Source organism: Temnothorax americanus, unplaced genomic scaffold, assembly GCF_048541705.1.
Source record: "Temnothorax americanus isolate GAGA-0224 unplaced genomic scaffold, ASM4854170v1 Scaffold27, whole genome shotgun sequence".
NCBI classification, from domain to species: Eukaryota; Metazoa; Arthropoda; class Insecta; order Hymenoptera; family Formicidae; genus Temnothorax; species Temnothorax americanus.
Window position 1 is genome coordinate 788,082 of NW_027509411.1, and position 26,575 is coordinate 814,656.

Sequence of the window (26,575 nt, forward strand, 5' to 3'; positions counted from 1 at the left end):
TACCGCGCGACTCCACAATCCACGTTAAATTGCGCCTGATTATCGGAATGTGCGAATAGCGGCGCGAGAGCCGACGCCGACGCGACGCGCGACGCGGTTCGAAAGCGGCGTGATTCTTTAAAACAGGCGTGACAGTTATTTGAACCGCTCGCACCGGCAAACGCGCGCGCAACGGTTCGCAGCAATAACGATTATTCAAAAGCGCGCGCGGTCAGAGCGGGCGCGGCGGGGAATCCATTTTTCGTTTGAAAGCCGATGCGTCGAATCCGCGCATCGCGACCGGTAGCACCGGCACTCGCCACCCGGCGCATTTACATTTCCACGGATGAATATCGTAATTGCATCTGCAATTGTGCGTGCCCTCTCTCCAACCGCGGCTGTTTCTCTCTGTCCTGTCTCTCATATTCGCGTTGGTCGCGCGTTTGGCGAAAAAAAATCACCTCGCATCGGGGCGTTAAAATATACCGCCGCGCCATTATGCCGCGCGGAGTCACTTTTGCCATTTTCTCGCGCGGAACGCGCGGGGTTTTCGGTCGAAATTAAATCATTTCGCGACGGAAGGGAGAGAAGCGCGGCTGATTAACGACGGGCGGGCGGTGCGCGAAAACCAGCCGGACGCCCGAAATTTGTCATAAACATCCGTTACGGTGCCGGCGTGTGCATGTCCCGCGTTCTTCCTTCTCGTTTTGTTTCTCCCTCCCGTTGAAAATGCGCGAAGTCCAATCGCAAAATTACGACCGCGTTGTTCGCGACGTTCGCGTCGTGGACAAGCAATGAGGAAGCACAGCGGTTCATTTTTTACGCCGGAAGTGAGCGTTTGTATCGATTGCGCGGTCGCGAGACGAAAGGCGTGACATCAGACCGGCAGGAAAAAAAGGAGGCAGAAAAAAAGAGCGCGATAAATTCCCGCGTCTAAAATATCCGAACAACGAGGTGGAAGCGATACACGATCGTGATTTCATGCAAAGCGGAGGAGACCGAGGGGAATGTGATCTGAATAAATTCCGCGCGATAGCTTATCCTGGAAACGGCGATTACGTAAACGCATCGTTGCACAAGAAGCGGTAAGTACCTATCAGTTGGCAGATTACGATTCTCGTGCGCCGATTCCGCTCGGTCGAGCTGTAAGCCGTAATTCGGAACCTTCCCAGCGATTTCGGACGTCGAGAAGCGTTAGAATAGAGATTGTGAATTCTTTTTTTTTATACGTCGTATTTTTTTTCGTGAGTCGCGCGCGTATTGCCTTCCTTTATTATAATACAAGCTTCTTTTTTTTATTTGACGCAGTTTCACCAAGTTTCAGATTAATTAGTGATGCACATGACGCGCGGCTCTTTCTAGACGCGACGCACGTATATTATCTTCGTGCGTAAATAAACCGAAAACCGCAGTCGCGATATACCGCGAAGTTTGGCGGACCCTCTTCCGTTATCTGCGACGGTGGGATAACGTAAGGGTCCGCGGGAGGCTAATCAGGAGTGGAAAGCGCGGAAGCGATAAACACGTGTGCACGCGGAACGAAAGGTGCGTCTTGTAGGAGTTGTAGGCGAAAAGCGAATCGCGAGGCATCCATATGTCACGAAACGTCGTCGTTCTCGCCGGCTGATATTTAGGTCGTGTTAACAATCGCGTCGCGACTGGCGGGGGAGCGTTGTTAACGAAATGTAACGCTCAATAGACCGGTGTATCCGCCCACGCTCGCCACACACACACATCCACGAGCGCGCTCGCACACACGTCAAGGTTAGTGACACGCTTCTTATCTCGAAGCACCACCGCCGCGTGTGTCGTCTTGCCAAGATTCACCACTCGAGATGTCCGATTTGTCACCTCTGACGATACTTTCATGTCGTAAAAACAGGAAATTGAAATAGGAAGTAACAGGTTCTTTCAAATCCTTCAGAGCTATGCGCATCGTGCAGAATCGAAAATCTCGCGGTAAAAAGAAATAAAATTCCGAATAAATAAGATTGAGATTAATTGCCATGTGTTATTAATTTATGTATATTAAAGTTTATAACGTTGTTATTTTCATCGATTAATATAGAAATGAGAGGGAGAGAGAAAGAGAGAGAGAGAGAGAGAGAGAGAGAGAGAGAGAGAGAGAGAGAGAGAGAGAGAGAGATTTCCTCGTTATGTGATAATTGTATAATTATGAAACGGTCTGTTTAAAAACAGAACAAAGTTAAATAGGACATATTTGTCCTGTACTCTAAATTAGGTATCTCGAATTGGACTTGCTTGCGCGATTAATAAAAAGAGAGATGAAAACATCCGGAAAGAAATCGCGGGATATACAACGACAATAACGTGACACGAATCCAAGATGCCAATTCCAGACGTCTGACTCATTCGCAACTTAATCAGTGGCGCAACATACTGCTTATTACGTACAGAACAAGTAATGGACATCAAGAGGGGCCTAGCCGTCTTCCGTTTTGGTCATTGTGGTCGTCGGTTTCATGAATTAAGACGGCCTTCGCATGCCCTAAGTTGACTCTAACCGTTGCGACTTGTAGTAATGCGATCATTGATCTCTCGGAAGAAAGCATTTCAGAGAATACGAACATGTAGGAGAGTACTCACGAACGAGCTTTCATTAGAAATCAACGGAGAACGGTGTACGAGCGAGAGTTAATGAGGTATCCCAAGTTGCCCTTTCCGCAGATTTTCATTCGTATAATAGCCTCATTCCCACGATGTTACGCAAACATAATGCACATAGACCCTAGACGTGATGGTATGGCATATCATGACGAAGTTTCTTCGACCAAGACGTTTGTCTCTCGAATTTGGAACGCGATCGATTACATCGCCCAGAAATCGGACTCCACTGTACCGATCGCACCCGTTGCACTCGGCGGGTTTAATGAGCGGTGCGGTGGATTACGACGTGGCGAAGTAAACCGCTCGGTGGCGATACGGTATTTTAGTTCTAACGGCACAAGAGCACGATTCTCTGTATCCAAGCAACGCTCGCGCTCTTCGCGTAAATTTGTGCGCGCTGCGGATTATTGCTTCCGGATGAAGTGGCATAACTCGGGCCCCCGGTTGAGCTTGGGCAACTCGCATTCGGGCGATGTAGTCTGGTCGTTAGCCGATTTCGCTAGGAGGTGATAAAGGATGGGGTGGATGAAATCAGTTCGCCGCAAAGCACACGCATCGCGGCGCGAACACCCGTGACGTCGCACGCGCGGGTGCTTCCACCCTGAGGCAGTTAGTTTTCTCCCTCGATCTACTCTGCTGATTCCAGTGATTGCGTATTAATTTCTAATCGCTGAACGTCTCGACGATAAATTGATCGCGCGCAAGCTCGTCGGTGGGTAACGAACGAGAATGGGAAACACGTATAAACAAGTCGAAAACAAACGTCGATACGTTATTATTATTCGGCGATAGATTGCTTTACGAAATTGCGAGTGACACTCGATTTATCTTGCGCGAGCTCAGATAAGATACAATAATGTATTGAACCACGAGATAAGACAGTCTACGGACGCGCATTATAAGGCGCTTGGCGACTGATCAACATACACATATACCGAATTACTGAAGCGTAATCTGCGTAATAACAATATTACGTTATATGACACTTATTGAGGTTACAGGTATATTAAAATAAATTTAAAAATATATACGCGCGGACGCATTGAGATTTTATTTTTCTCCGATCAAAATATGTACCTACTTCGTTTCATTGTTTATATCTTGATCGAAACGCGGCGCTTTATCGGTGAACAAATTTCCTTTGCGATCGATGATTCACTTCCCTTGCGTTGCAACTGCAAATGACGTGATTTCTGCATAAAATTCTCGCGATTTTGCTATTTGCTATTTTATGCTTCCACGAGCGGAAGCGTATTGTTTATCGTTCATCATTAGTGTGCATTTTGACACGAACGGTATTTTAATTCGCTGATATAAACGTACCTTTGACCGGCGTCGAATTAGAAGGAAGAAAAGATCTCGTATTTTCGCGCGATTGCAGACAGCGCGACTCGGAGAAAGTAATTACTTCAATGAGCGCAGAGTTTAAAGTATTTTTTGTTTTCATTTATTTGTTTTTTGCCCCGGAGCCGCGACGGAGCGGTGCATGAAAGGTGATGGAGGAAAGAGCGAGTACAATATATTGACGCGAACGAGGGCGCGGGCCACGCCGTTATCTGTCAACCCCCGACACACACCTTTCGTCCTGTAAAATTGCTTCGCGAAAGCGCCGCGCGAACTCTTTTCCCGACCGAAATCTTTTTCCATCGTTTCGCATCCGTTGTGGCTTGCACGCGTGCAATCTACGCTGGATGTTCTTTCTGTGTGTGTCCCGATGTAACATTATACAATTAGGTTCATAAAAAGGATTAATTCATGAAATGGCATTTAGACGATGTTTATGAGGTATCGAAAGAAGTAAAAAGAAACCTATCTTATTGCCAGAAGAGAGTACGCAAAAGGAATTAAATAAGTTTTATACTTTGGTTTAATAGTCATTAATCCGTAAAAGAACACTTTGATCTTTAACGCAATTTAACGATGGGTCTTCAAATGCAAAAATCATCGTAAATCTGCGATCGATGTACGCTCTTGCGGCGTACCTGCCAGAGATTCTTCTTGATATTGTGCGATGAGGCTTACTTCGTTGAGATCATGATGATTGCGAGACGCACGGAGAATTCACTTTTTTTATACCTCTACTTTATACCTACTGTAATGTATTTCATTTCGCGAAACGTAAAAGGGGAGGACGGCCCGGTTACGAAACGTCCTTTACCTTTACGACTTTTCTGCGATGGGCGGGAAGATGTTGTCGTGGGTAGAGAAAGACTAACGAAATACCGTATTACATCTGCGGAAGACGCGCAAGATTATTCGAGCTCTCGGCCCATGTGGAATGGGGATGGCGAGCGGGAGAGAGGGGAACGAAGGGGAAACTTCACGTAGAGCGCCCGATTCTCTATTAGAGGGTAATACGTGTATTATTGATTTTGGGATGAAACCAGGAGGGTTATCCCAGTTCAAATAATGACAAATGTATAGATACACACCGACGCGCGCGCAACCGTGCGCTCTCGTGCGTATACGTGTATGTGAATACTTCAGTGGAAGCGTTTCTCGCGACCGCACCCTGGAAAAACTTTTTCCAATCTCTCCTTCCTCCTCCCCCTCCTTCCGCTCCTCTCCTCCCGCCCGCTGCCGTGAATTTGTTTGCCCGGTCGAAAACAGGGTCGTCGACTTGGAGATCTCACAGAAATCCCCGCCGGCGAGAAGTAGCTCGTGGCTCCTAAGCGGATTCGTCTTCGAAATCCGGCGATAATTGCCTCAAATTTTTTGCCGTATGTCGATTATTCGAGATAATTAGGAATCAATTGCGGTATTGTCGCTATGCATATTCGAGATTTATCGAGGAATTATTAGGGTAATATTGTCTGTTAAATTTGATTAATAATTTTGTGGAAAATATTTGCCTGTCTTTTAATTATAAATTATTATATTATATAAGTCAAATTTTTGGATAAAATATCATGATATTAATAATTATGATTATTAAGTAGTTAATAATTAATAATAGAAATAATCAAGCTAAAGCCTTGTTATCGATAATATAATTTTCAGAAACCTTTCGTTAGAAAATTATTACACTTTCGATTTCGATTGTGATTGATTCAATGAATTAATGTACATTAACATATTGAAATAACACCAATAAAGACAATATATAATCTTTCCTGTTATGCGATTACTATTTATTAATGAATGATTAATAATCAATCTTGCGACGATGATTACGTGATTATTTTAATAATGTTCTCTGTAGTAATCAATTATGAAAATTATCGGTCTTTGTCCGACACTAATAAAATCTGATGAGTTTCAAGTATTATTGAGACGTAATATGGTAATATAAATGAATGATGTATAATAATGTGCATTCGCGGCGTGCGAGGATTATTTGGATTCATCGCGTCGCGCGCATAGAGTCACGTGCCATCGATCTTTTCGAGTCGGTAGACGATTCGCTCGTCGAGATTTACGAGCCGCGGCATCGGGGTCCGACGCTCCGCGAAACAAAACGACCCTCCGCGGGCGGCAGTCGGCGATCCGTATAAAGACAGCGGCTGAAAAAGCGTCGCGAGTATTGACAAGTACGGTGAGAAACTTTCCGGGTTAATCGCAGAAAAAGCCGGTGGAATCGAGCTCGGCGACACCAAGCGACGAGTTAAATACCTCGCGTCGCTCGGTTCGGTCGTCGAGCAACAGAGCAGCGGAAAAAGCGGTACTCTTTTAAAAGACCATCTCGATCCGAGCTTGATCGAAAGACGATCAATACTACCGGCTGAAGTTATATGATAAAGAAAATAATAAAATTATATAATTATTAGAAAGTACTTTTTTCGACTGAAAAAAAAATCTGGTTCGTTCATTTTCCATCAGAAAATACTGGTTGAATCTACCAGAATCTGGTTGAATTAATAGGAATTCTGGTTGCATAACTAGAATTCTGGTTGCATTAATTAATTGGAATTTCTGGTTGCATTAGTTGGAAGAATCTGGTTCGTTCATTTTCGACCAGATGTCCAATTAATTCAACCAGATTTTTTTTCAATGCAGGTAATCGCACACAGCAAATATTCTTGAAAATTTGTTTTGCTGGCAGATTTGTATTGCGTTGTTTTTTTTTTGTTGACTTTCCGGTTTTTGAAAGGTTAACCGACGATTCACGATCCTCCCTCTCTTCTCATTTCAGCAGCCGAAATTCCTCAAGAGGACGACCGAGGAGTTGGAGTCAGCAGGTGGTGCTAGTGGCGATGGCGGCTTCGGCGAGCCGCCGGTCAAGCTGCAATGCACGCAGGGGCAGCATCAGCATCAGCAGGGTCCGGGCGGCGGTGGTGGCGGCGGACCTCATCACGGTCATGGCCAGCATCAGCCGGGGAACGGCGCGAACTCGACGGGCCCGGCGCCCGGTGGCGGTGGTGGCGGTAGCGGTGGTGACGGGAACGAAGGTCTCACCAAGTTCCAGGTGCAGATCGTGCAGCAACTGGAGTTCACGACCTCGGCGGCGAATAACTCGCAGGCCCAGGCGATCTCTACAAACGTAACGGTGAAAGCGCTGACGAACGCGTCGGTGAAGAGCGATCTTTTAAATTCATCCTCATCGCCGAAACCCGGTCCAGACACGTCAGCATCTGCCGCGTCTAGACCGCAGCCCGGAAATGGAAGTGGTCCGGGAGGTCCTGGCGGGCCCGGCGCAGGTGGTGGTGGCGCCGGTAGCGCCGGTGGTACCGGCGGAATCGGTTGCGTCGACATCGGTAACCTAGTCGAATGCAAACAAGAACCCGATAACGAGTTCGTGGATCTGGAACAGTGCGCCGCGGCACTGGAAAAGGACGCCGCTGCGAACGGTACCGGATTCCCCGGTTTCTCCGAGTTCATGGGCGAAGATACCGGCGACGAGATCATTACGTCGGACGCGTTCAAGGACCTCATCTCCGAGATATCGGACTTCCATCCGGAGTTTATGAAGGACTTCGACTTTGAGGACAAGAGCGTTGACACGCTGGCGAACAATGCCGCGGCAGCGGCCGCGGCCGCAGCTGCCGCCGCCGCCGCCGCCAATAACAATAATAACGGCGGCAACAACAATAACGGGTTGCCGACGAATAACGGGCAGATCAAGATCGAAGACGATAAAGATGCGATCCATCAGCAGCAGCAACAGCAGCAGCACGCCAACGGCGCGAACAACAGCGTCAACAGCAACAATGTCGGCAATAACAACGGTAACGCGATGCCGGCTAACTCGAGCCCGGGCGCTCTCGGCTCCTCGCAGTATTCGCCCGCTCGACTTCCTTACTCCGGGCTGGATTTCAAATCTGAGATGAGCCCGGCGGCGCAGACGCTCAAGCAAATGGCCGAGCAGCATCAGCACAAGAGTCAGCAACTGGGCCTGGGTGGATTCAACCCTGCAGCGGCCGCAGCGGCCGCCGCGGCGCGGGGCCCGGCGACGAGGTCCCCTTACGCCGAGTTTTCTCAATTCGGTGGCGCTTCCGATTACCTCGGTAGTCCCGGCAGCACCGGCCCGACCGGTGGACAGAACCAGGCGACGGCCACGGGAACCGGCTCGTATCACAAGAACAATGGCACTCCGACTTTCCAGAGTCAGCAGACCAACGATATGTTTGTCAGTTCGCAGACCCAATTCGCCGCGGGCCTCACAGATATGAAGAGGCCCCAGCCGACCGCGACGGGCGGCAAGCCCGGCATGCTGGGGCCCAGCGGCGGTTACAAGCAACAATACTCGCCGTATGGCAGCCCGGGTTCGATGCCGAATCACGGTAGCCCGGGTTACCCACTGCCACCGAGAGGATCGCAGGGTGGTGGACCTAACCCGACCGGTTCGCAAGGACCTTTCAACACGACTTCCACGCCGCCGAGACCTCCTTCGGGATCCGGTACTTCGACTTTGCAGATCAATCAGGCTCAGCAGCTGCACATTGGCAACCAGATTCAGGTAAGTGAAGTGGCTTTTTTCTCCACGAGATCGATTCTCTCGAAAACGAAATCGCATATCGGAAATATGTATTCTGCAAGTTATTTTTTTCAGCGAAAGATAGCATTTTGTATCTTGGTATTTGAAAGAAAAGAAATGTATCATAAATAATATTGTTTATTTAATTTTTCGCAATAAATTTTATTATTTAATCAAGACGCTTATATTATAAGCATCTAAAATTACATCAATTTAAAAATGACCAAGAATCGTTGGTCGAAATGGGGTGACGATTCGTCACGACGAGTATAATCGCTGCTACGATTATAATCATTGCCAGTTACAGTCAATAACAATGCTTAATTGTATTTATTATTCTCACTGGCGAAGCAAATGTTACTTATTCGGTTTAAATAATATTGTTATCTAATTATATGAATTGGAGATTAACTGCGTAATTATAAAATAGGCGGCTGCATTCCGATATTTACTGTCAGCAACTGTCAGTACTGAAAATCTGTAGTATACGTGATGTAAAATATAGAAAAATATAGATTTTTAGTACTGACAGTGAATATCGGAATGCAGCCATAATACATAAACGACTGCGCGCGAAATGTACACCGTATTTTGTTTGAGCTATATTGCTTCTTCTCTCTCTCGATTTGCAAGGATATAAATAAAGTACACCGTACATCTCTCCAGTTTATCCAGTTCAAGCGGATAAAGTTCCCCCGAGCTAATACTAGACTCTCAACGGAATATTTATTCTTCTCAACGGGAATGGATTTCGTATCGAGCGCTTCCAAGTTTTGACAGAGCGACTTCTCTCAGCCAGGTGCCGGCCGCTGCCAATCGTCGCTATCGTGGCAATCGAAACGAGCGGCGCGCAGAGCAACCGAGGGCTACTCGAGCCCGAGTGATATCTGTTGCGCCGCGACGACGCGTCTATTTTTGTCGTCGGCATCGCGGGGCATCGTTGGCGACGGCGGCGGCGGCGGCGGCGGCGGCGGCGGAGGCGGCGGCGGTGGTGGCGGCGGCGTCAAAGGGGTGGCGACGGCGGCAGTGGCGGCGGTAGCGGACGTTGTTGGTCGTCGATGAAACGCGGTGATACGGGGCGTAGAAGGGAGCACCACGGCGTCACGGGGGCGCCGCGCAGCGACGCGACGCGCAACAAGTAGTCTCGTTTCTCCCAACGGCGGCGACGGTGGCGGTGGCGGTCCTCTTTGTAAATTTTCCTTCTCGCCAGAGTCCACCATCCCCGCTCCCGCATCCTCTCCCTCCCTCCCTCCCTCTCTCTCCCTTTCTTTCTCTCCCTCTCTCTTTCTCCCCCCCCTCTCTCTCCCTATCTCTCTCTATCTCTCCGCGTCCGCGCCGACGCTTCCGAGCGGCGTTGGGAGTTGGGGAGGTGGACAGCGAGGGGTTACGCAGCCGCGCACAGCCGGCGTCGCGACGCCACCGTCGCCGTCTGCTCGATTTAACCTGCGCCTGCAATCCGCGTCAATACGCTCCGTAGTGATAGTCGCGGGGCTGCACTCGTGACAATATGCACGTGACGCCGGCGTCGGTGCGCGGCGGCGCGGGCAGCGTCGCGCGTCGCGTCCGGATGAGGTAGCCCCATACGTCTGTACGTTCGCGTACAAAAGATTTCACCTGAACGAATGAAAAGGATTGCCGCGCTCGTCGATACGCTCGTCTCGCCGCGCTGAATTACATAAGGGCCCCGATTCAATTCGCTACGTTGTCGATGAAGGGAGCTCTCTGAATAAAACTGTCAACGGAGATGTCCACGCGAACGTATCTTCCTATAAACAATGGGAGCCAATCGTTAGGGAAGCTGACATGATAATCGAGCTCTCTTTCTCTCTTCTTCTTTCTATCTCTCTTTATTTCTCTTTTTCTCTTATCTATTTATCTATTTATCAACTAAAATAATTAATAGCAACTAACAATACATTAATTTAATTAATTTGAAGCTTTATTTTTACTGTCGATTCGACGAAAACCTAATGATGTTAATCTCGCAGAGTCCGCAAAAGATTCAGAGCAAACCGCGAATCGCCATCGGGTCACAGAAACTCGCAGGATCAGCCGCGACCCTTTTATACTTACGTCAATCCCGGCGGGAGGAACTTGCTGACCGAGAGAAAACGGTGGTTCTCCGGCACCGCGTGCGAATACTTGTCGCTATAAAATCCCCGGTCCATTGTGGCGGCTGCTCGGACAGATCTTATCTGCTCGAATGGATTTGGGCTCGGAAGCGCTTCTACTCGCTCGCTCGAGAGCACGCTCCTTCCTCGTAAATTACGTTAAGGCGGCGCGTATTTGCATCTCAATGCGTCGAGGAGGCGAGACGCTCCCTCCTCCTTCACCTCTTTAGCCACACACACAGATCCACCTTCTATCTCCCCTCAACTCTGTCTATAAGCACACATCTTCTGCTTTTCCGCGCTCAATTCCGTCTCGAATTTTTATTCTCGCGCGGCTGCGTAGTGATTTTTCGTTTCCGCCCGAATCAGCAACGGCACAATCTCGCTCATGTCATGTAAATATCATGGGCGGGGATAATCGACGTCATTGATATTACTTTGACGCTGGTATGATACGGAATTCCCGTGATTGGCAGAGATTCGTTGTACGATACGATAATGGGATCAGTGCGCGCGATCCCGCGCGGTTATAATTAATCATTCTCGGAGGGCTTCGAATCATGGAGCCCCGCGCGCGTGGCTGTCAATACGGATCGATGGGTTTCGTCTCGACATCGAGATATTTTATCGAGGCTCATAAAAAAGAGAAAAGATAAACGGATATTGATGTTGAAATCTCCGTGTCCGACAAAATCAACCATTGAATATCGAGCCGTATAATCGGGAATGCGATGTAAGCGAGATCAAATCGGTGATTTTTTTTTCATGCTCTCAGCGTCTTTCCGCACTACTCGAGAGAGAGAGAGAGAGAGGGAGAGAGAGAGAGAGAGAGAGAGAGAGAGAATGAATGAATGAATGAATGAATGACTGATCTTTATTAGCCTTCTCGGCTATTTGTAATACAAATCAATTACATATTTCCGATATGTTCCTTTAACATTCTTTTAAACTTCTTAATTTGTTCACAACGTTTTACTTTGGTTGGCAATGCATTGTACATCTTGAACCCCTCATAAAACACACTTTTTTGTGCGCTCATAGTTCTACGGAACTGTATCGCAATGTCCTCCGCCTGGCGTGTTTGTTTTCCACTCACTCTGTACTACTTGCAACCTATTTCTTAGCTGTTCAGGTAACATGCTGTTCAAAATTTTATAAATAAATATACAGGTGTTATAATACAACCTTTGTTTTACCGACATAAATTGTAACGCTTGGAGCATATGTTCCACTTTGGTCCGCCTATCACATTGTAGTATCACTCGCATCGTTCTATTCTGCGCTATTTGCAACTTCCCTAACTGTGTTTCTCCCATATTGACTAGCAGAGTCGCGCAAAACTCAAAGTGAGGCGCTATAATTGTCTTATATATAATACATCTTACATACGGCGATATACTATTACCTATTCTATTTAGAAAACTCGTTTTTTTCCCTACTTTCTTAAGCATATAATCACAATGGTTTTCAAATCGCAGCTTGTCATCAATAATTATACCTAAATATTTCATTATTTCCACACGTTCTATATCCGTACCATCTAAACATTTGACCCTGATACCATCCCTCACTTTTTTCCTCCCACTTCTAACTATCATGTATTTTGTTTTCCCCGCATTCATTTTTAACCTATTTATATTCATCCACTGCTCTCTCTCTCTCTCTCTCTCTCTCTCTCTCTCTCTCTCTCTCTCTCTCTCTCTCTCTCTCTCTCTCTCTCTCTCTCTCTCTCCACTTTGGAAAAGGCTGCATTTAATTTTCTTTCTATTTCCTCACTGTTTTTACCAATTACATATATTATTGTATTATCCGCATACATGTTTATACTACCTCTTTCTAGTCGGACTTTGATTATATCATTTATATATATAATAAACAGCAGAGGTCCCAACACTGATCCCTGCGGCACTCCGTTTTCTGTGTCTAATAACTTCGACCATTGATCGTTAAATCGAACTTGCTGTGTTCTATTTCTTAGATATGACTTCAACCATTCCAGCACCGCTCCTCTAATTCCATATTGATACAATTTCTTTATTAACCTTTTCCTATCTACTGTTTCAAATGCTCGTTTAAGGTCCATAAAAATTGAGAGAGAGAGAGAGAGAGAGAGAGAGAGAGAGAGAGAGAGAGAGAGAGAGAGAGAGAGGAAACTCTCTTTTTACACGTGTCGACGTGTCATTTACGCGGCGTAGTCCGGAAACCCGAGTTTCTCTTCAGGACCCACGGTGTCGCGCGATCGATTTACATACCCTGACACGACTTTCCCACGTTCTTTTCGTAACCTCTTGTCGCCAGACCCTCCGAATCGGTGTCGTTATCAGGACGGAAGTCCATCGAGAGACGGACCGTGTTGCCCGTTTATCGCGAAGCGTCGGAATTGTCGCTCGAGTCGATGTCAGGTACACGTCGAAGTTGCAATTGCGTCGACAAATTTCGCCTCCTCTGTACATTCCAAAGGAGAAGAGGTAGAATTGCGTTGGAAAGACGGAAATTAACGCGATAGGATTTAATTAAGAATTCGTACTGCTATTTAACCGCTTTAACCCACTGCATAAAATTCGCAATATCGCTCGTTTAATGATTGATGAAAGCATTCTTTATTTATGCGTCACGTTCGGATATGCGATATACAAATTTAACCGGCTACGGTGGAAAAGCGACGCGAGTATCATCGGTGAGTGGGCGGGGAAAATCGACGTATCGAAATGCCGTGCAAATCAAACGTGCTACGATGTAATTCGTAAAACTCATTCGGTAAATACGACGCGATTGATACGATTTGCGAAGCGTAACCCCTCTTCTCCCTTTAGCCCTCCTCTTCCCCCTCCTCGTTTGGCGAGAGGGGGTGCGTGTATGTTTATGGGCGTTAAGCGGGTTTTCGAAACATTCAACCGCGCTCGTACACTCGCAGCGAATATTAATTTACCGCTAATTACGGAATCGGGAATGGTAACGTAGCAAACAAACGCGCGAATGCTCAATAAGAATTTATTACCGCTCGTTACCGAGACTAGTGTAATCAGTGTACGCATTTTGATGCGTCCGTCACCCGATTCAAAGAGAGAGAGAGAAAACGCGTCACCGTCGAAAACGCGTCGTCGCCAAAGTATATATCTTTTCTGGCAAAGGAGAAGAATAACGCGTGGAATGGATTTCGTGGAATCTTCTTCGTATCGCGAGCTATGCCAGGAATTTCACGCAGATGAAAACGCCTCCAATGGCGTAACTGGTGAGGGTGCAGCATCCATTTGCCTGTCGCTACCTCCGTCCGCGTCGGTGAGCCGTACAAATTTATGAGGAGGTAAAAGTTAATCAAAATGTTAGCGGGAACTACTAATTCCGCTAATTAAGTAACTCTTCATTTAAGTCATGTCGTCTAACTTCTGTATTTCTATCGTGAATTCCGAAGCGACTTCTCGTGGGCATTATCGCATATCGTTGTGAGATTAATTCTTACGTTCGATCTGACGATTCGGTAGTTTGATCGATATTCAGATAGCATTACGACAAATGCAGATGGATGGTTCGCTGTCGAAATAAAGTAGGTCGATCGCATGCAGTTAATAACCTCGTCCTGACCTATGTAAAACAGCGTCCGCGGCTTAATTGACGAAATATTAAAATTACCCGATTTCGAGGCGCGTTTCGGGGTGCCAAAGAGCAGTTGTGCCGCGCATTCAAATGATAATCGTTGCCCGCACGTGAGTGTGCGCCTTCTTTTTTTCTTCTTTTTCTTCTTTATTGTCACCCTTTCCGTTAGCGTTGTCTATTTCATCGAAACGATCTGTGTGAGATATGCGCGATCGGCTGGGCTTTTGGACGGAAGGGTTATCGCTGACAATGACGTCAACAATCTACATATCGTAATGAGTCCAAGAAGGATGTCATTTCCTTTTCGCGTGACCTTCATCTTGACCCTGTACAAAGTCCACGCTCCTGCCACTGCGCCATTATTGCCGCACAATCGGCACATCATACGTTGTAAGTTAGCATTTAATAGCTCGCTTTTGTCGAGTAAGACACTTTAATCGTTGACGGGACTGCTGGACTGCTTTTGCCGTATAATACAAGTCGACCGGCGGCGCGGTGAAATACTTTGGTGTCGATTCACGATCCTTGTTGCCTGTCAATAAAAAAAAATATTGCGCTTCTATCGATACGTATCCCTCGTACTTTCTTAGCTAACGGATATATATATATATATATATATATATACATACATATATATATATACACATATATTTGTACACTATACGCGGTAACACAAATTAATAAAACGTGGTGCAACGCGCCACGCCGCGCCGCTCGACGAGTGTAACGTTGTTCTCAATTTATTTCTACACCGCGCGTACCACTTGAAACGTGATTCGATAATGAAACAGCACTCGTCCCGTCGTCGAGCCGGCTGATTTTCGCGCGTCCGGAATACCTCATATTATTCGACGCACAAACGCAAATGCGCCGACGAGTATCACCCACCCCGGACGCTGTTTTGACGAAACATACAATTGACTTTTAACCAGTCGCACGCTTTTGTTCGTTGTGTATACTTTATCGCTTTCTACCTCGTTCGTTCCTTCGCGTCGACGCGACGTCCGCGCGTCCACCTCCATCGCCCCGATTAATCAAGTAACAGCGAATTACGTATCCACGGTAAATAACGGCGCGAGTATCCCCGCCAGGTACCCGCGATTTAAACGCGACGCTCGGGAAAATCGGCGTTCGTTGGGCGGCGACAAGCGGTTACGATAAATCGCAAATGGTGTGCATAAATTAACGCTGCGCTCTTATCGAAGAAGGACGCGCGACGACGCGACGCGACGCGACGTGCCGGCCAACGTAATTGCCGCGTCGTTGCAAATTGCGAAGCAGCGCATATATATATATATATATATTGCCGTCGCCTCGCGCAAGCTGCGCAATTCTTATCGCGCTAAACGCTACCACAGCTATAATCGGTGAACACGCGTTTTCCTCGTAGTGAACGAACGCGTCACACGTATGAGCAGGCAGGTAAACACCGCTTCACCGACACTGATCATATATACGTTAATGTGTAAAACACCGCTTCGCGTGCAATCTTATGGATCGACAATATAACCGGAGTAATGAGAAAAGTAATGAGAAAAGGTAGAAAAGCTCTGGCATATATTGATTCTTTTTATTGATTTATCGTTATTAAAATTGAGGACTCTCAGTAGATGTCGTCCATATGCACAACGACGCTAGGTGCGAATTATTTATACTCGCTTTGATCTCCGTTCTGCGAAATTACAGTTTGCACCGATTACGCTTAATACACTTTGCACGTATGTCATGTACGCGGTCTATAACATCTTGGTGAGCAACTTGTGATTTTTCAGACGCGCTCGTCGATTTCCGCGCGTCACGGTATAAGCGACGGTGCAGCCGCCGCGCCGTTCGCACACACCAGCACACGATCCGGCATAATGTACAAGGCACATTCCACAATGCTCGTGCATACCGCGCTGAAATCGATATCCACGTCCCTCCGTTTATAACCTACATCGCGCCGGTCCTGTATGTACATAGTATGTTCCTGCTATGGCGATCGACATTTTCGTTTTAAGTGATCGAGATAACATAAACATAACTTGTGCGCGAAATGCATATCCGCGCGAATCACGTCCCCGTGCAATTTTGACGAAATCTCCGGTATAGATTTGCGAAAATTAGTTTTACGTGTTTTTTCGAAATTACCCTCTACGATATCGCGCCCGCTTGAACGCCGCATCGGAAATGAACGAAAATATTGTTGGGGATTCATTATTTTTTATCCCAGGTGAAAAAACATATTAATCTCTGTTTTCGAATACGGTTCAATTTTGCGCGAAAAATGAAATTCGTCGATATGCCCCCACGGGGGTATCCCATATTAACGAGGTACAAATACTCGCGATGCCCAACCTCCGTGCTCCGTCTACATAATAATCTCCGCGCGCGCGTTATTCGCTCGAATCCGCGAACAATTAGCAGCGCAAAAATAATGTCGAAACTGAGCGATGTCGCGCTCAATATACATAATCATACTCAAGGACAGATGTCATCGAGTTTATGCATTACACGAGTATGCATTATTTATATTAGCTTCGGACAATAAAAACACGCTCGCATCCCATATGCATGGAGAAACAAGCGTCTCTTTTACATGTATCCTGAATCTATCATAGTTATCATTTTTTTTAAATATATCTTCCTTCTTTCCAAGACAGTTGCAGTGCAAGTTTATCCTTATGATACGACTGCGTATGGCTGCGGTCCACTTAACAGTCCTACAAATGCTTTGAAGCATTCTTCTGCTTTGTTTTAATGAAAAAAGAAGAAGAAAAACGCTTCCAAATAGCATCAAATGGACTGCAACCTATATTTTTTCAGACGTACGCGAATAATCTCTCTCTCTCTCTCTCTCTCTCTCTCTCTCTCTCTCTCTCTCTCTCTCTCTCTCTCTCTCTCTCCCTCCCTCCCTCCCTCCCCCTCCCTCCCTCCCTCCCTCTCTCTTCCGCTCTCTCCCTCCCTCCCTCCCTCCTTCCCTCTCTCCTTCTCTCTCTCTCTCTCTCTCTCTCTCTCTCTCTCTCTCTCTCTCTCTCTCTCGATGCCTAAAAAAAAAGAGAACGCCAACTCGAGAGGTGGCTGCCAGGTCGATCGACGTATATGATTTCGCGATCCGATCTAGTGACGCGCACGTTGGTCGTCATCTACGGATTGACGTAACGGAAACTCGTCATCGTCGATGCGCCGCACGCGGGTGGATACTTAGCCCGCGGCAAGGACGAGAACGAACGGCCGCGCGCGGTGTGCACGCGTGCACACGACACGGGACACGGGACGCGGGCGCCCGCGCCGACGTGAGCGCAAGCACGATGATCGTCGTCATTGTTTCGCCGCCGCGCTGCTTGCGCTCTGACGCTCGTTCATCGAGGCATCGAGTCGAGGCGTCTCCGCACCTCTCCCGTCCACGCCCGGCGCGCGAATCCGGTTGACTTGCTAATTTTAACTCGACCGTGACACCGCGCAAGTGCAACTATACCGCGCGGCTCCGCGCGCGATTGTCTCGCGCGAGCGAGTGAGCGAGCGAGTCCTCGAGGAATTCGTGATTCCACGCGCCCGAGCACGCGCGCACGCACGGCCGCGACTTTTTTTTTTACGCGCGTGTCACTCTACTCGCGAAACCGGCGCGCGAGTTAGCCGCCCGATAAAGCTCGACCGCGAGATTATCGAGAATTATACCGGGTGAATACCTATCGAATACAGCGTGACTTGCGTATTGCACGGGCATGTTATGTATGTTAATCCGCGCAACGGCGAACTATAGCTGCGGTCCACTTGACGCTACAAATGCTTCGAAGCATTTCTTTTCTCTTTTCTTTCAATGAAGAAAGAAGGAGAAGAAGAACGCTCCAAAGCATTTGTAGCGTCAAGTGGACCGCAGCCTATGACTCGCGAAAATACCGAGGATGTCAGTACGCTGTTTGGTGTACTGGGTATACAAACGGGTGCACGTGTTCCTTGGCCAACGTTCTGCGAATGATATTGTTGTCGATGTACCATGCAATTTCATCAGGATTACAAATCCTACGCTGTCGTACGTATACAACTTTGTTGTGGTTTATGAACAATTTTATTGCACGTATATATTTTTTAGTTTTAGCATTTATTATCTTCGTATAATTAATTCTGATTGAAAATCAAATCTAGTCAATGTTTATCGCGTCTTCGTACAGCATCGTTGGATCTTTTGCATCTTTTATCGAAACTACGAAGCGTTAGCGAGTATTTTCGTCCGGCGCGATTCCGACGTGCGCGGCGATATTTTGAAGTATGTATACATCACTCTCATATGTAACAAGGCTAACAAAGTCCGCAAGACAAACGATGTAGCCGAGCTGCACGTGTTCAGTGGCGTCGGACGTTTGCTTCTTTCTGAATATCTTCTTGTACAATGATGGTCGCTATTATACCTTTATCTTGCTCACAATCTTTCAGTGACGCATATTATTCGTCATTCGTTTACGTCTACGTACTGTGTAATCTTGCGAAATTATACAGCGTATAACTGATCTGTGATTTTAATCCTTCGACGCGTATATGCGCAGAAAAAAGATGTACCAAAACTAGCATTGACGCATATACGCGCACATTGTTTTATTTTTTTCCACTTAGCAAGATTTTCACGAAACTTGCTACTTAGAGGTTTTTTTGGGTCGCGAAATTCGAATTTAGGATCAGAATTACAAAATTAAAAATGACTGATCCAATATGGCGATTCAAAATTTTGAAGATTTTTACAAATTGGCGGATTTCTATAAAACTCGGTACCAGGAGGTTTTTTGAGTTGCTGAATACGAATTTAGGAATGCAATTAAAAAATGCAAAATTCAAAATACTAAAATACTCGATCCGATACAACCAAAATTTTGAAGAATCCAATAATTGGTATGTTTCTATGAAACTGTTCCTGTGTTTTTTGGGATCGTTAAATATACGAATTTGCTGTGAAAATTTTAAAATGGCGAACCCAATATGGCAACCCCTATTTGGAATGATGCAATAAACCCCTATTTGGAATGATGTCAATTTCTTGAATTTTTTGAATTTTTGGTCGCCATTTAGGATCCGCCATTTTTCAAATTCTGACCCCATATTCGTATTCAGCGACTCAAGAAACCCATTTAGTACTAAGTTTCATGAAAATCGGACAGAACTTTTTATCTTGCCCTTCTTGGGCCGTTTAGTGCTTATTTTCCTGCCAGTCAAAGAATTAACTAAAAATTAGTCTTTGCTTATGATTTTTTCACAAAATGTGTACATCTTTAATTCTGAATCTAATCTCTAGGCCTAATTTTTGAGTTGTTTTCGAGGGAATGATTTTTCGAACTTGAAGTCTCTCTTGCTAGAGAAGACGTTGAGCGCGTCTTGCCGCGAGGATATCGGCGCCATCGCTATCCCCAGTCGTCGCTCAACTCTGGCACGTCGCCGAGGATATCGCGGCAACCGAACGAACGAACGAACGCGCCGACAAGTAGCCCGACCGCAGGCACGCGTATTTTTGGTGCGGCGTTCCGCGGAGCGGCGGCGGCGGCGGTGGCGGCGGCCAATAGTGACCTCTTCGGGGAACTATCGAGCGCCTTCTGGAACTCATAACTATATATTTGATCCAGGCCAGATAAATATCTCTCAAAAATAGTAGACCCGGTCGGCAACGAGGCTGAGTCGGCGGCTGCGACGACGCTCTTAAATCGCGATCGCCGTCTTCCAGAGAGAGTCCTCCCACCATGACCGCGCGCGCGCGCGCGCGCACCTCTCCGTCGAAGTCGCGTATTTTTTTCCGTACGCCGCATGCGGGATCGTAAGCGGAACCGCGTGTGCGGTCAGACTCCCGCGCGCGCGCTTCAATCGCGCCGTGTTTCTTCTTTCCTCGCGGACCGAGATTAGCTCGCCTCTAAAGATAGGTCGCTACGTATTAATGTTGCGCGTTGCCTTTAAACGTACGCGAACGCTCTCGGAGCCTGAAGAGGGCTTTGCGATTCGCTAAATATACCATAATCGCACCTTATTGTAGTTTCTTTTGTTTATCGTTTCTTGGTCGTCCATCTCCGAATACGGAGTTGTATGACGCGTCGATTCGCTATCAGACGCACGCTCACGAGCCCTTAATGTAACAGGACCTTTTGACAAACTTCGAGTCGACGATGTTCGATCGCCACTCGAGACGATAAGATTTCTCCTCGGAGCTCTATCTCGTTCGTCTCGATGCTTCTGGTTCCCGTCGTCTTTGGCGCAAAAAGAGGCCACGATCTGGGTGCAATTGCACCGACTGCAAATAACTCGGGCTCCAACCAACATGGAATGCCACGCTTGTAAACGCGTTCTTTCGATCGAGCAGACGCCTCTCTGTAACAGCGCGCTCCCCGACGCATAAATCTACCCACGAAGAATGGATAATAGAGATGTTTTCTTGGCTAAATTTAGAATACACACACAAATTATTAATGTTACAGCTAATTTGATTTTCGTTCAAATTCTTAGTCTCTCATTGATTCGTACAATGGATTTTTGATAACAACATTCTATTCTCATATGTTAATTTTCGATCGAATATGAAAAAAAAAGATTCAAATTTTGCACGCACTCGCGCGTTCATCGTAATGTTGGTCAAAGTAACATCTCAAGAAATATACAATGTGGTCATCAAAACTGTGTTACCTACATAGAGGGGATCCCACGCGTTGGGAGCCTCTCTATTTTCCACTCGCGACACAGCTCTCCAGCTGGCTTGTCTGCGTAACTGTGGCGACGATAAAATTCGTTTACGAGTGCACATTAGACGCGCGAGCCACGGCTTTGTGCGGTAGTCGCTTCCGCTCCACTTGTAAATCAAGAATTTAGTTCGATGTTGTGTTCGTGGCTCTCCCCCCATTCTCCTCTCGTAACAGAATCATTTCGCCGCCACCGCGCTATTTTTAACGCGGTAGCTACTAATTCCTTCTCGATGACACGACAAACTCCCGCACGCGTGTTCGACTACATTCAACCGCGCGCTAACTGCTCGCCTCTTTCTTTCTGGACTGATGAGATAGATCACTCGTCAGCTAAGAAGCGTCAATGACCACTCACTGTTGAACACTTGTACGCGTTCGCTAATCGTCGATGGTAGTCGGAATTTTTTTTTAAGATTTTTAAGTACGCTACCAAGAAGTTAGATCTATCGTAATTAATATTATTTTTGGTAAATACTACGCGCTATATACAGATATCTTAAATCTTTATAATCAATTTATTTAATTGTTTGACGGTAGAATCGGAAAGCAGAGCAGCAGCAGAATTTAATTATCTGCTAATAGAAAATTAGACGAGTTTTAAGCTTGCCAGTATTATCGAAATGTTGTGCAATAGTGCTTATTGGCGATAACCTTCGTAGTATAATCTATATAGGCTCGAGAAACGCAATAAAGCGGGGAAGCAGAAATTTTGCACTCATTGTTTTAATTCGAATAAAAGCAATAAATAGATAGTATAATAGTTGCGTTATATTCTTTTACATGTTTAATTTATTTCGTTACTTAATTGCCCTGATTAATCTGCTCTCCTAATCCTTATCTGTGCCGTTTAATAGCTATCTATCCTGTTCTAATAATATTATACAATGGCGTCAATATAGCGCACTTGGATTATGACTCAAACAGATAGAAGCGTCGATTTCGGTTTAATAAGCGCGTATAGCGCTCCTTCGCCTTTGTACGCTTTCCGATGTCTATACGCGACGCACGAAGATATGATAATTAGGCGTGGCGAATGGCGACGAGATGCTCCCGATGATACCAGAGACTGTCTTCCCGTATGGAACGTGACGTAAGCTCGATTCAATGCCGATCTCTTTGGTGGCCATCCTTGCGCGTATGAGGTTTTGCGATGTGTTTGCGCGACGCAATCACGGCGATACTTCGATAATATTCTACTATTATATCTTGCTTTTGATACCTAGCTTTGAATATTTTACCATATATATCTTACGTTTCGGGTAAAAAATTAAGCAGAATTTTATGAAATCTTACAAAACTTTATCTACAAAATGATGAAAGTCAGAAATCTCGAAGAGATAATAGAAAAATTTTTACTTTTGTAAGAACTCCGTGTTATTATTATCACCTCGATCGAGTGGCCATCGATCGTTTCTCGGCGCAGAATTTTAATGAAAAATGACGATGATTCATGACTGTTTCCGCGATTATTTGTCGGAATTGAGTCAAGGTAGTTCGCATATAAAGTGGAACAAATCTTTCTTCGTAGATCCATAAAGACGCGAAGAGGGAAGGGAGGGAGGAAAAAAATTATTTAAATGCGCACGCATATGGCCCAATGACAACAATAGTATACTTTTTATCGCGGCCATTAAGACAGTACTGGCCATAATTCACCGTCACTTTGATGTTCGCGTGTCGCGTCCTTGATGCATAGTCGCTCACAGTTCTGCCGATTCGTTGCAACGGTATATTAACTCATTTTTCAACTCTGTTTTACCGGAGTCGACTTACGCGGTGAAGCGCACCGCAATGAATGTGTTAACTTATTGTCAGTTACGTTATCGCGTATATTTATTCTGATCGCGCGCGTTTGGAGTGTTCGGACGCGTAATACGCGTAAAATTGCGCGCGTATCTTCCTCGTTTAGTCCAAACGCTTTTTTCTCTTTTTTTTTATATACCAACCGTAAACCGTAAACTCGCTTGACACGCGCTTGCTAGGCGCAAATGCGCGCGCGGAAAAACAAGACGTACTGCGCGTTACGCGGGAGAGTTTATGGCCGATTCAATGAAGCATAAAGCGCGCCGCGTCTCTTATTCAATGTTAATTTCATTCGCGATAGACACGTGTGGACCGTCCGTCGTGTCGCGCCGTTTATTCGCGACGACGCACGACGGCGGAAGTTATATACCGTCCAGCAGGCTCGAGAGCCTCGTTGTATAAGCGGGCGGCACAAACGCGCGCGACAGGTCCGATACGTCGAAAGCAGATTAAAAACGTGCACGCCGAGTATGCGCGCCGAGTGAGCGCTTTTAATCGAGTAAATATGTTCGCGAGACGCGCGGACCGCGATAAATCGATCGACAGCCGCACGGTAACGTTGACCCGGTGTCGGTTGTAAAATCCGGCGAGCTGGTATTTTCGGCACAGCGAACCGCCCCGATGTGCGGCGCAGCGATATGTTACGTCGGCACAATTATAACGAAAATAATAATTATTCCTGGATTTTTTACCTCGCGCGTATATAGTGAAGATATATGCTGAAAATATTTCGCCACAATTCTACGCGTGCATCGATTATTCAGTTTATATTTCCATTTCTTGACATCGCATATATTTAAAAAGCGTTTTGTTTTATCATGTGCCGCAATTGATGTACAGACAGACATCTATATTATCGTAATAACGTATCTACGATTTTTGTGCAATTGGCTTGTATACGGGATATTTTCATACATTTCTATATATTATTTCTGTTTGTCTGACCATACGCTGGCTGTACTACTTGCGCTCAAGGGGGCAAGTCGTGTAAATTATCGACGGTACGTTGTTAGATAAACATTGTACGACAGCGCGTGAACGAAAATGTTTGAAATATACATGAAAACAATATTACCTGCATTACATAAACATTTACGAGGAGTTAGATATATTTATTCGCCAGTGGTATTTTTTATCATTGATCTTCGCGGTGATATTTTATTATTCGCATTAAATCTCTCGCTCGATCTCTCGCGGCGGCGGAGTGATAAAATTCTAATCGTAATGTATATTCCGGAATAGTATACGCTGCTGCTGGCACATCGTTTGCCGGATGACATCAGAAAGAAGGTTATTAAACTGAAAGCGCAGGGCGGTAAAATACCACGTTCTTCTGAAAGTCTCCGCAGACTTTCTAGGGTGGACGGGACGGGACGGAGGGGTGAATTTGCCGGCGACAGTGCCGTAGCGAGTCGGAGGCAGGGCCCGGCCGAGCGAGATCGATGCGTCGCTCGACTCATCACTTATTTACGCCTTCATTACTGTAAACAATGCATCTCCCTTTACGTCCGGTCTCTCCTGCCGTTCGTTCTCTCATGCCTGCCTACCTATCTACCCGACGCCCGTCTATCTCGTCCCGTCGTTCATCTCGCAGTCATATACTCGGCGAGAGCCATTCCATCGCGAGAGCGCAAAGCTCTCTTCGTTCCTCTGAAAGCAACGCCGTCTCCCAGATGTATTTTAAAACGACTCGGCGCTCTCGTATCTATCCCTCTCCGACTGTGTCTGTGCGCCCTCTTCTCGCCGCGTCCTCCCCGGCTGGATGGGATTCTCGCTGTGTTCTAACCGATATTAAAGTCGAAAATTCCATTGAATATAGCGAGTGATTAGCGATATGACTTTTCGTAATGCATATAGAAAGCGTGAATTTAATATCTAGAATATTCGGCGAGACAAGAAATATTTGAACGATGAACAAGAGTGTTTTGTGACATTGAAATACTTTATTTAACATTGATTGTTAAAGATTATACAACTATTCTCTTCCATTATTTCGATATTATTAAGACGTTTAATATTGAAAACTTGAAATTTATAAGAAAAAAACGCGTCTAATAAAGTTTGCTCTTGCTTTCAAAATCAAAGAATATACGCACTTTAAATTTAATTTGTGTAAGTGCCAAATTCACGACTAAGTCGAGCAATTAAAAGCCGAAGGCGATCAGCGTTTTGTTCTCATCAACGTGTTAATAAAGTAAAATGAAGTGAGCAAAGCGTAAAATGTTAGCTATACAGAAGGAGGGATTCGGCTCGCGTATCACGAATAATAACGTTTTTAATTAAAATGTCGACATCACCGTATGCAGCAATGATCGGAAAAATACTTGTCCTTTTCATTCTTATTCACGCAATTTTCCACTCACGAGCTCCATCTATCCTTATACATGTTAAAAGTCACGCGTTGCAATAAAAATTTGCGGTATCGTCGGCTCTTTAGTAATCGTTGGAGTATCATAAGTCTCGCAGGCACTTTATGAAAAGAGGCCGCAACGTCAACGGCAAACAGCGGCGCGTAATGGTTACGCGATAATTAAAGTCATAAGTTAGGCTTAGTCGGTGCAGCTTTAATTTTGCTAATGGCAAGTAGTACTGCTACTGTCGCAGGTATTGTTCGATAAGTTGGCGATCGTCTCCAGGGGTCGCGTGGCAAGGTTTTGTACGCCGACGAAGCTCTCGCTTTAAGTTCTTGTAAAATAGTTGCCCTCATTTACATTGTATTTTATTGCAAAAGCTATGCGACTATCGAACAACACTACATAGCGTTGGCAATTTAGAGCGTTTTAATGCGTAATGTGTATATTGTTCAGCACAATTCGAGCATGGTTTGTGATACCACAGACTTCGTTTTGGTCTTTGAACACGATTTTTCCCGGATGTTGGAAAAATCATGTGCATGGCACGTATATATATACGTATACGTATTGATCCACCTTGATCGTGTCTTATCGAATATGCATGCTTCCCGAACATCTTCATGCAACTCCATTGCTTACTTATGCGAGGCTTTGCCACGATATAAATCGATCTCGCTCGAGGAAGGCTCGAAGTTCGCGTATCCAACGGCGGGTGCAATTATAAAATCGCAATACGGCCTTGCTAGCAGTATCAAACCATACTGTAATGAGCCACACGGGAAATCATGCGATGTATAATGCCGGTCTTTTAATCATTATTAACTCTCTAAGCCTGATGGCATCCCGCCTTGAACGTTGCGCATTTTCGCATAATTCATCGATTCAGAACTGAATTTATTTTCTTCGTCATTTTATCCCGCACACATTTCTGCATCTTCATATTTTATTGCGTACGTTGTACGCAATTGATTACACGTGACTTTATCACGCTCTCTCGTGTGCTTGAAGAAATATGCATAGGATTGTCGTGAACTTGGAATTCGTATCAACACAGAGAACACTGACGTAAGCTTAAGGAGACAAACAACGGAAATGCTCGTCGCGCGAAAAACGAGGATTCGCAGTTTATTTAATAGGAAAAAAAACGTATATGTGAAATTCTGAGGCATTGTAGAAAGTTCTGCTTAACATTATGCAACAGATACGATCAAAACTTTTTGAGAATTTGCACAAACTGCAGATTGCGTTCTTGAGAAAGTTAAGGGAACTTTTGTGGAGACGAAACGAACCTTCGATTTCGTCATCTCCAAGTCACATATTTTTACAACGTGGCGTTATACGAATTTTATGTGACTTATGTCTTATAGTTGTAGAACTTTAATATACTTTGTCTATTTTAATCGTCGATCTTGTCACTGCAAACGTCTAAGGAAGAATACGACCATTGTCTCTATAAACGCATTATTAAGTAATGTTGTCTCGAAGTGACGTGAAAAATTCTTG

At 45.7% G+C, this 26,575-nt stretch overlaps 1 protein-coding gene across 1 annotated transcript in view; it reads left to right on the forward strand.

The window, feature by feature from the left end:
• Positions 1–26,575, forward strand: part of Mam (neurogenic protein mastermind) — a 91,927-nt gene that overhangs the window by 19,031 nt on the left and 46,321 nt on the right. Inside the window, exon 2 of the mRNA XM_077409799.1 lies at positions 6,740–8,503. Within this exon, the coding sequence (XP_077265925.1) occupies positions 6,740–8,503 (1,764 nt within the window). The remainder of the gene's footprint in view (positions 1–6,739; positions 8,504–26,575) is intronic.